This window comes from Pieris brassicae, chromosome 3, assembly GCF_905147105.1.
Source record: "Pieris brassicae chromosome 3, ilPieBrab1.1, whole genome shotgun sequence".
Lineage (NCBI taxonomy): Eukaryota > Metazoa > Arthropoda > Insecta > Lepidoptera > Pieridae > Pieris > Pieris brassicae.
In genome coordinates, this window is record NC_059667.1 from 16,348,330 (window position 1) to 16,359,840 (window position 11,511).

Genomic DNA, 11,511 nt, shown 5'->3' on the forward strand with positions numbered 1-11,511 from the left:
ATCGTTAAAATTATTTTCATAACCTTCATAAAAACCTTAAAGCCCATACGGACAATTCGGTAGGCACAATAAGACAATTAGGGTCAGTAAGTAATGTGACCACGTAGGGACCCTTCGTTTACATCGGACAAAAGGTCAGACTAATAAGATTGTATACTTTGATCTAGGTGGGTAATTGAATTCACGAAAATCTAAATGAGATTTTTTTATTATAAAAGATTACGTTTTTTTTTAATTTAATGAGATGAGGTAATTTGGATCAGGCTTCTGTATCTTCAATGCCTAACCTAGCCTAATGTTTTTTATGAAAATAGCTTCGTAACCATGACAACTAACTTTAGACGCTTATCAGTTAATAATAATGATAATTTATTTACTTAAGCAGATAATAAGGCCATATATAGCTATTATTGTGTTAGTTACAATAGTGGCCTAAATATTATATTAGTAAGTTAGCTTTAAAGTATATGCAGTAATTAAATTACGTCCCCGCACGTCACCTCAACAAAACCACACACACAGTTACCACGTCACATGCAGCCCATTGCAAAGTCCTATATAATAAAGCCTTCCTGCTATTACCGCGAGCATGCTCTTAGTGCTCCTCCGCACAGAATTACAGCTTGCGCGTGGTGGCGTAAAAACAGTCCACACCTGTACAACCAAACATTGTAGACACTAAAATAGCGTGGGATAGCGCCCCATCAACATCCTGAACGCATAATTGGATTGAACAAAAAACTAAATTAAGCCACGAGGATTTTTATTACGCGATTTATATACGGTTGTCAATTAATATTATGCCATTTTATTCCAGAAAAGTAAACGTATTTTTAAAATACAATTTATTAGTAAGTATACTTCGGAATGTAAAATAATGATTTTTAATTTTCTGACATTCCTCGTATGAACGATAAGAACTGCCAATAAACTCCAGTACATAATAAATAACGCCAGACCTAAAAAGTAAAGGAAACGTGAAAAACGAATGATTACAAAACCGTTTCAAATAATTTATTGATAATTGCTTGCTCCATATTTCAAATTGATTTCAGTCGAAACATAAATACGTAGAAAATTGTTTAATTAAGCGCGCTGACTAATGAACTAGCTTGATACTTTAGTTTACAGTTAAAAGGACTTTGTGTAATAACCAATCACCTTTATTTTATTTCTAATTCTGTAATTTATAAAAACTAGGTATCAAATTGCGAAATATTTTTTACTCTAAAATTAAAATTACTCATAAGGTTTTTGAGTCTTACAACTATATTCATACTATTCTAATCCGAACTGTCATCGTATGCGTACATGAATGCATCACCATGACTTGATGAGCATGAGATGATGAGCTTATCGATATTTTTTAATTAGGGTTAAATAAATAAAAGTAACTGCTAATTTTATAAAGTTTATTGTAAACACAAGATAATTAATGTTAAATTAAATGTCTTAAACAGAAGTCAAATATCTATATAATATCAATTTTAAATTTAACGCAATCAAAGGCGCGATACATTTTTGGCCCAAAAGCTAAAGTAAGGAACAATTTTAATATTTCTTATGATAGACATAAATCAATACATTGATTTCTATTTCAAGACAAAAGTAAAATCCACGATAAAAATATCGAATAAAAAACATTAAAAATAGGAATGTACGATGTCTTTTATGATAGACAAAACAAAGATATTTAATTTTTTATTTCTTAGTTAATACTTATTCTAGTGTGATGTAAATAGAGATTTCACCTGATCACACAGTTATAACGAACCTACACCATAAATATAATACTTTCAAACCTTAAAACTAATAAGGCACTGACGGTTATAATCTTAACAATCAAAGCATTTTAGCCTCTAAAGCTATATTAATAAGGATTTGTATCTAACAGTTTTTGTGAATAATTATTTTAGTCATATTGGAAGTCAAATTTACAGATACCGGAAAAACTAATGATTCAATTGTTTTTCATCACTATTGGTAAGATTACAATCGGAAGACGATTAACAATGATACTGTAAGTACATTAAAAGCAATCAATAAACGCAGTTGTCTTTTATGGGGGCAGTCTCAGAGGCACTTTTCAGTTCAATGTCTTAGCATCTTGAATCCTCTGTGCGGCTTGGAATGTGTTATGCATCAGCATTGCAACTGTCATAGGACCCACTCCTCCAGGCACTGGAGTTATTGCACCAGCGATTTTGACAACCTCTGTGAGAAAAGTTGCTATTTTTACACGGATTTTTGTATAGTCGGTAAAATACTAACTTTCATACGTTGTTCATAAAACACACTGAATGTTATACTCACACTACTTATATGAATTCAAGATAAATTTTTAAAGAAATGTTGTATGTATAAATGTTCAAATATTCGTATGTATGTTCAAAATGTCATATCGTAAATAAGAGATCTTTCTCGAAAAAAGTGACTTACCGTCATAATCGACATCGCCGACTAGCTTTGTCTTTCCCTGTTCATCAGTAATTCTTGAAATCCCTACATCTATGACCGTAGCACCAGGCTTTATCATATCAGCTTGAATGAGTTTTGGTACACCTATTGTAAAAAACATTACATTTGTATCTTTTTAATTAAACCAACATCGGATTTATGGTCAATTCTTAATAAATGTGTTTAATACAAGATTTACTTGTAAACTTTGTACAATTTTAGATTTAATAATAATTCTAGGCAATAACAATAGATTTGAAATTGTTCCAGAACAGTCTAATGTATAGATCGGATTACAAAGAATACGTTAAAAAGCTTACCGGTCGCAGTTATCACAATGTCAGCGTTCCTACAAAACGTAACTAATTGTTCACGTGGCGTGTATCGGTGGCAAATAGTCACTGTGGCATCCATACCTAGACCGCTGTCATGATTTCTGTCACTATGCAACATCATAGCTATTGGCATTCCTACATTCTTTGAGCGCCCTACTACGACAGCGTTACGCCCTAATGTATCGATTTTAAACCTAAAAGAATTTCAAGCATGTGAACATTCTGTTATTACTGAATGTAACTGTTTGTGATGCCTTTAATATTGGGTTGAGGTTGTAATTTTTTTTTTAAATGCTGTTCTTACTTTAGATAATGTAAAGAATAAAAAAGTATTTAAATAGTGTTGATATTGTCATTGTTATATTAATGTAACAAAATGTGTGGCGAATTGTATATATGGCAGTATAATTAAATTTCTTATCTAATCTCTAAATGTCCTTAAACATTCTATAATATATACAAATTTTAGTGTAATATGTAAAATTGAAAAAACTTACCGTTTTAACATCTCAATTACAGCCAAGGCAGTAGCAGGGACCATGGTGGGCATATCTAAACAGAGCTGTCCAACATTTATTATATGAAATCCATCAACATCCTTCTCAGGAGCCACAGCATTGCATATTTTCCTTTCATCCATTGCACCAGGTAAAGGTAATTGCACCAGTATACCATCCACAGCTTCATCCCTATTTAGTACATCAATTTTTGCAAGTAGTTCTTCCTGACTTAATGTCTCATCATACTTGATTGTTTCTGCAGCAATGCCCACAGCTAAGGCTGCTTGAATTTTGTTTCTCACATATGTCTGGCTAGCTGGATCATCACCAACAATAATACAGCGTAAAGAGGGAGCTCTGTTACCTAGGCTTACCCAATTCTCTATTTTAACTTTCAATTCTTCTTTAATATCACTGGCAAGGCGTTTACCATCAAGGATACGGGCCATAATGCTGTAACAATACCAAAAATAACTTTTTTTCTCCTAATAGATATTGGAAAAAAGTCGTGAGCATTGATATATTTTATATAGATAATCATGGTTGCTCACAAAATCTTTTAAATCAAACACATTAATTCACCACTCATAAGTAATAAAGCATCTGGTGCATCTCTACCTATATAGCACATTAATGTATGTATAGCTAGTGCAATAACAAACCATTGTAAATATCAAATTCAGCTAAGCATTTTTACTTTCTTTTTTTTATAACTACTTAAGCTTGATTAAATTAAATATAAGAAAGAAGCACACAACAGGTATTAAATATATTACATAGATTTACCTGGGAAAACCCATTGAATCAATATATGTGTGACTTCTCATTGTGGCTTTCAAACTTGTACTGATTATGCGTAAACATAATGTTAGCCTCATCACTTACTGTTGACGTACATAGTTCATTAGGTCAATCACTTGATAAAAATTAATATGATGAAAAAGAACAGAAACAGAACCAATATTTTCAGATTTAAGCAGTTTCAGCTTGATTATAAAATATTAACAGTAAAGGTTAATAGTTTAGCATATCAGTATGGTACACCACAAAATATAAACCTTGATAGTAGAATCCACAAAATACTGGTCTCAACAGTGTCAAAAGAGCATGAGACCAATTATTTAGCTCAATAAAAAATATATATTCATTTATGAAGATAAATATTTAAAACGATGACCTGTGTATTTCCTAATTCATTAAGTTTGTATACCATATAGTAATTATTTTTCTATCTCACATCTATTCACAATATCTGTCAGTAGATATATAATATTTAATAGATGGAATTAAGCAACGTTAATGTTTTCATAACTATTATATGACAATGGTAATAATTATATATACTACTCGATTTTCCTTTAAATTGCAAATCTTGAGTTTTCGTAACAAATTGCTTATAGCCTTGTTTTACGTAAATACTTCATTCTTAGTATTATTCCATGATAATCTGGCATAGCCCATTTTAGTAATATTCCCTAATATTATGTTTAGACCAATACGATAACTGCTGGTCTAATGATAACCTATAAAGTATATTTTTAATTACGGAACTACTCACATGTGCTTTTTTAGGAAGCGACGAAACAAAATTATTGAACACTATTTAGCTATGGACGTTTATGGAAATGAAATTACTTTTATGAATACTTGCCAACTTTCTTTTAGTTATCAAGTTTTCCAACTTTTCACCCGACACTGTATACAATATGAACAGTGACATTTGCAAATTGACATTTGTGATGCGATATTTTACGTTCCGTTCTATGAAAGTACGACTATAACTACGTAATATATAATATTCACGCCTTAATGTAAATAGAGAATTGTAATGTTATAAATTATAAGTCATAGTATAAGTTTTTAAATATATATATATATATATATATATATATATATATATATATATATATATATATACTAAAATTAAAAGAAGTTAGTACAATACACGATTATATTGTTCTTAAATGGAAAAAATATATAAAATGTATATGTTTAGTAAATAAGTACTACACTAGTACTTAGTTTAAAAATAAATAATAAAAACTAAAGACGTCATATTTGACCCAAATAGTGTGTTTAAGTCTGAGAAACAACGATTCATATAATGAGTAACTATTACCAAGTCATTCGAATTGTAATTATTATTATTATTAATTGTTATTATTATTAAGATGACGCCGTAATATTAAAAAAAACTATTTAATTATCAAATAGGTTTATTCATTTATCAAATTAGTAGTTAAAGTAGACAAATGGGAAAGTTAAGACAATATAAACGTTGCTTTATGACTTATACGAGAGTTACAACTAAAATCACTAAGTAAGAATATGTTTTTATTGCATTCACTTGTGGACAGTATCATGAGAGACATTGAACTATACCGCTATCAAACTTGCGTCAGAGCCGCGCCCTATGACGTTTTATAGATAATTTTATTTTCCGACATCGCAGGGGGTTTGATAAACGTGAATAACATATTTATAACTTTTACACTGCATGATAGTACAATTATTTTCAATTTAGATTGTACAATTTGTGTTTGTAAAGTGTTAGTGTATTTCCTCTATTTTAGGTAGGAACTTTTATTTTGTTACAACAAGAACCTATCATTTAGTCCTACTTTAGTAATTATTGTTTTCTTTTATCACAAATTTATACATCACAGTTTGAAAAATTATGATATAATATTGTTCTAATAACCCTTCCTAGTTTGTTAAACTTTGAACTTTTAGATATACTTTATGGCAGTTCAAAGACGCACATCGATATTTTAATTCCTGTTTAGATCATTATTCACATTTATTAATCTACAAAACTCACAATTTACTTATTATTGGGCATAGCGAAATTTTGTAAATGATTAACGAACCTCTTAATTAAAACCAAGTTTATGAGTATTGTAGCCCAGTTAGCTAAGCATTTGATCTTGCATTAATTATAGGTAAACATTTAATTACAGCACAATTAGAGTCGGCGGGGTCTTAATTCAGAATAGTCTGAGCGCTTTTGAATAAAAATATGATGGCTTATATTATTGAGATATTATCATATTATAGTAAGACGACTGAATTAGTTTTCACTACTCGTAGTTCTAAGATTTTACCTCGACCTTACCTTTAGACTTTACCTCGTCTCGCGCTAAGGCGCTAGATGTTTGTTTATTTAGTACGTTCTACTTATTATTATAATCTATTCATCCCGATCTACAACAAGCAAAAATATCTGCAGAGTTCTAGTGCTAATTATAGTACTAGGTACTGTATTTCGGGCTCGAAAATTAAATATTAAACCACTAGTGGAGCTGCGTTTACTTATGCGAAATTTGTTTTTGTCATATTTTATCCTTACATTCAGTGAAATTAATTAGATTTGCGATGGCAAAGCACGTTCAAGCCACCAACACAGACTTTGATCCTTCAAATTTAATTACATCTTTTATACTTTTTTGAGTGAGCCTGGTTGAAGGTTGCGAAAACACAGCTAAGCAGCTCTGACAATCTATTTAAAGTTGCAATCACGTATATTCGTAATTTATTATAATAACAAACTTTATATATCAAACCATTAATTAATGTTTTATAACAATACTTTGTTGAAAGTTATGTTATTAGAATTATGTTTTGCTTTTAAGATAAACTATAACGGAGAATTTAAATAATCAGTGTCTGTCATGAGTGAATATATTCATTTTAAATATGTTGATGACATAAATATACTTTTTCTAAACATATTATGTGTTGTTTTTAAAAATCTGTTCCATTCTTAGAGGAATTTAAGAAATCCAATTTTGCATTTAATTTATTAATCAAGGGTATATATGTATCCAACAATTTTACTATTTATAAATGCGTAACATAGTAACACTGAAAGACTTCAATGAAACGACTGAGAGCCGTCTATTGAATTTTAACCTTAACATACAAACTAATGAAGCGAATTTACTGGTTACTAAGACCTATTTGATATTAGGTAAATCGTCTAAAATATACGTAGAAAAAGTAACATCTTTAACCTTAAATTGAATAACGCCGTATATGTTATATTCATTACTAACATAAAACTCGTGGTCACTAGCTTTGTTGGCGATATTTCGTGGCGCACAACTAAGCGGTTTTTAATGTCATCCGCCCATGAAGTAATAAATGCTCTATTTTGCAGTGTGGAATCTTTTGGGAACTGAACGCTTACTCAGCGGTACTCAGATCGTAGACGTTTATGCTTTTAAATTTTCTCTATGGGTCTCAAAATTCGTGTACTCTAACGCGTGTATTTTTGTGTGTTTGCTTAAAGTGTGTGATATATTTTGATTATTTACGAAAATACTTAATAAATACTATAAGTATTATATCACAACAGTTATATTATGCTACGACACGCTGTCGTGGGTTTCGTAATAAGATTGTGGAATACTAGGCGGAGTATGGGACACTCAGATACACTTATTTTTTATTATATTTCGTTCTATAAAAGATATATTTAAAGCTACCGTAAACTATACGTAACAGCCTTAATTTTTAGCGAATTATTCAGTAGCTATTCTATGGTCATAGATCGTTTAAAATAAGATCGAATGACTTGATATTATATATAATTCATGTTATGTAATAGTAAAAGAAAAATACTAGATAATGGCCAAAAATGTAAAAATCTGGAGGCAATATACAGTGTAAACTGTTTATAACGAATTTCAACCGAGTTTTTTTTCTATATAGAGAGTTTTTGTCAGACGGAGGGAAGAGAAAAAAACTTATCCTATTTATCGCACGTTTCAAACAAACTTTTTCGTTAACACATAACACTTTTCTTTTACTGCCCATCTTGACAGTTTCAAAGTTTGTTTACAACTGATAATACACCTCAAAAGGTTAATTTACTAAACTTACCTTAGCTTATTATAAAAACAATGAAACTTAAGTATGTTGTTGATGTCTAAATAATATGAAAATATTTCTTTGTAATAGAGAATGACTGTTGCGTTATAAAAAGTGTATTAATGTATGAGTTTTGTGTTAAACCACACAAATTTAACTCATTTTTACGTCAGAGTTTTTTCGTTGTAACGAATGACGTTATAAAGAGTTTACACTATATATATATATATATATATATTATATAATACCTAGATTGAACACATCTGTAAAATTGTTAAAATATGGTTTTTATGGAGCATTTCTAAAATTCCTTCTCAAATTACATCCGAAATATTGTTTCTTAGTTAAAAATTCTTCTGATCACAAATTTTTAAGATCCAATTAATATGATCCAACGATCAAAAACGTTAATTAGTTCAGAGTTGAAGTCAATTGTAACTTTATAAAGCAATGATAAACGGAAATTCTATTAATTGAACCATAAACTTCGACAGTTTTTTGTCTCTTCCAAGTTTTCTTAATTAGTCAGTTCTGAAGTTTTTTATGGAGTGCTTGTTAAGCTGTTGCTATGCTCAGATCAAAGAATATTTATTTTTAATTCGATTGCTGACACCTTTAATTCATCTTGCGTAATTGATTACTCTACAAAATAGCTAATGCCTGTGCATCGTTCGTGTGGAATATAAGGTGCGTATATTGACAGAAGACATACATATTTCATTATCTATGCCAATTGTACAAACTTCTACCGATTCCGGGGTACCTACTTAAGATTACAGAGGACGGTGTCATCATCGTCATTATGTAATGTCGAGTACAATGAACAAGCCTATCTAAATTAATATAAATATTTTCTAAAAAAACCATCTCCGGGTATAGATTTGATAACAATTTGATATTTCACAGTAAACTCGTGTGCTCAAATTCCAGTTTCGTCGTAATTTCTGGGAATTTAACTTTTGGGAAACCACATTGTACCTGACATTTTATGGATAAAACCGCACGTCAAAATGCAAGCTACGTATTTCGGAATACTTTTGAGATCACACGATAATTGCGTTGGAATTAGCTGGTATATTTTACCTCGATTTCGAGCGTACATTTTTTGCACATTTGTTTGCATACAACTTTCACGTGATAAATCTTTGATATTGTGAATTAAGATTCAAATTATAAAAGTATTACCGTGACTCTTAAGTAAAAAGGAAATAAATCCATAGCTTGCAGGTATATAAGGTTTGGTACCATGAACTTGATAGATACTTAAGTTTCTTGGAAGATCTTTAAGAGCCAGATCGCCTTTGGCTAAGATTGAAATACCTCTCAAAGTCATCGGGTATAATTTTTGAATTTTGTTCCTTGTATCATATAATAAGTAAATATACTTCAGTAGATAAACGTACATGCGTGCCTATAAACATTCGAACGTTTAGAAAGAATATCAATCACTATGACAGTCTATATTTTTTTAAATATTATAATATATATATCATTATTAGAAATTAGTTTTATTTCAGATTAATTTTGCTTTACAAGTATTTTGTACAAAATAAGCCTTTTCTTTTAATAGTGTTATAAAGATGTAGTGGCCTATTATTACTTGAAATGTAACTTAATATTTTATTGATAGTCAAAAGCAATTTCGTGTACTACAATATTCCGAGTTCAGACACGCAAAGGTTATTTCTCTAAGCCCCTTACAATTGTTCGGTACTTCATGGACGGTCGTTGGGTATATATATTTTTTGTTGTTGTATGCTGAACGATTTTACTGTCCTTTTTATCAACTATGCGTTTATAAATACGGATATCTGTACCTATATTATAACTTGAAGGTTTTTGGGTTGTTGTTCGGGCTGAAAGATAATTAAAGACAAGTCAAGAAAATATTTTTTATATTCTTGAATTTGTACAAATTATACTAATCATTAAGTATAAATGAATAAGCATTATCCGTTCAAAGCGGCTACTACAAAATTCATATGAAATATTCGTCAATATGGTCAAACAAGAACACTATCCTATTTCAGTGAAATCAATAAGGATTCCAGGTAAACTAGATGCTTTCGTAGTGAACCTACAAACCGTCCATTCAATCTTGGCTAACCAATATGCCACTGCCCTAACCAAATTTTGAATACCAAAATCGACATTCATATTTCGTCTTCGTATATCGGACTGAAATAATAACTACAGTACTGCTTTTGTGAATATCCTGCAAATATATTTCGGTATAAAAATTAGCTGAATATAATCTTAAATGAGTTTGTGGTTGTGAATCTAAGAGTACGAAATAATCTTTAGATGAGAACATGGATAAAATACAATTTATCGAATTCAAATAGGTTTAATTATAAGAATTGCAGTAATTGAAATCGATTGCATAATATACTTAATTAGTAATACAATTCCTTATATGGTCACTGCATGAACCGTGCGTGCCGAACGGGATGTGAAAGTTCATTGTAGGATTGTAATACGAAAGTCGAAACGATTGTGCGCTTCGTTCGATTGTGATTGGTCAACAGAATCTAATATGATGCGTGAGGTTTTGAGTCCGTTAGTTCAATCAACGCTTAAATTTCGACGCGAGACGCTCTCAACGTTCAAATGAAACTCAACGTTTCGTCTTGCGTCTGTAATTTTATATTCTTACCCCTTAGAACAGTTTAAAGTTGTATCTTAAACATATAAACTACCCTTATGTTTACTAGAAACTTGTATGGACATAGTAACTAGTTGCAAACCTTAATTACTACATACGTTTAAATCTCAATACTACCTAAATCATTACATGAGTTTGTCCCTGTGTCACATATGTTAATGTATATAAAATTATCAATTATAAAGTCTTAATAAAACTAAAATCGCAAACGCGTAAAAAACACATACGTCTCGTGAATATTACGTAATTAGAAATGGTTTAATCCAAATCGAATAGGCGAGAAATGGAATGATATTAAATTTTTAATCGAGATAACTTTGAAAATTTAATTTCCGTTATACGTCGCAAGTTAAAATTTAAAGAAAAATTAAAGAATACTTTTCTTTTATTATATGGTTTTGTATTATTAAAATAAAGATTTAGATGTTTTAATTAAGAAATTATTTCTATTTACATATATATATTAGGGTATCAACATATGAAGCAGCAGGAAAGAGGGCAGATATACTAATTATTAAATAGTAGGGCAGACTAATAATTGCTGTTGTATGAATATTTGTTTGTGAAACATTGTCTAATATACCTATTATGCCGATTTGCTCTAAAAACCACTAGGTCCATATTAAATAAAATAAATAAATAAAGTCAAGGTAATAACGAATTAAGATATAAAATATATCTA

General features: G+C 30.0%; 1 protein-coding gene across 3 annotated transcripts; it reads right to left on the reverse strand.

Annotated features, from left to right (window-relative positions):
• Nucleotides 1-1,421: 1,421 nt before the first annotated feature.
• LOC123707488 (probable bifunctional methylenetetrahydrofolate dehydrogenase/cyclohydrolase 2) lies at nt 1,422-5,013 on the reverse strand. 3 transcript variants are annotated; one of them, XM_045657575.1, is made up of 6 exons: nt 4,851-5,013; nt 4,079-4,176; nt 3,290-3,745; nt 2,778-2,986; nt 2,440-2,562; nt 1,422-2,214 (listed from the first exon to the last, which is right to left on the reverse strand). In XM_045657575.1, exons 2-6 carry the CDS (start codon nt 4,168-4,170, stop codon nt 2,087-2,089), a joined length of 1,008 nt encoding a protein of 335 aa, XP_045513531.1. In that variant the 5' UTR covers nt 4,171-4,176; nt 4,851-5,013; the 3' UTR covers nt 1,422-2,086. The 3 variants fall into 3 exon arrangements, with proteins under 3 accessions (XP_045513531.1, XP_045513533.1, XP_045513532.1); XM_045657577.1 differs by lacking the exon at nt 4,079-4,176 and having other exon boundaries at nt 4,928-4,951; XM_045657576.1 differs by lacking the exon at nt 4,079-4,176 and having other exon boundaries at nt 1,423-2,214; nt 4,851-5,012.
• Between the last annotated feature and the right edge of the window lie 6,498 nt (nt 5,014-11,511).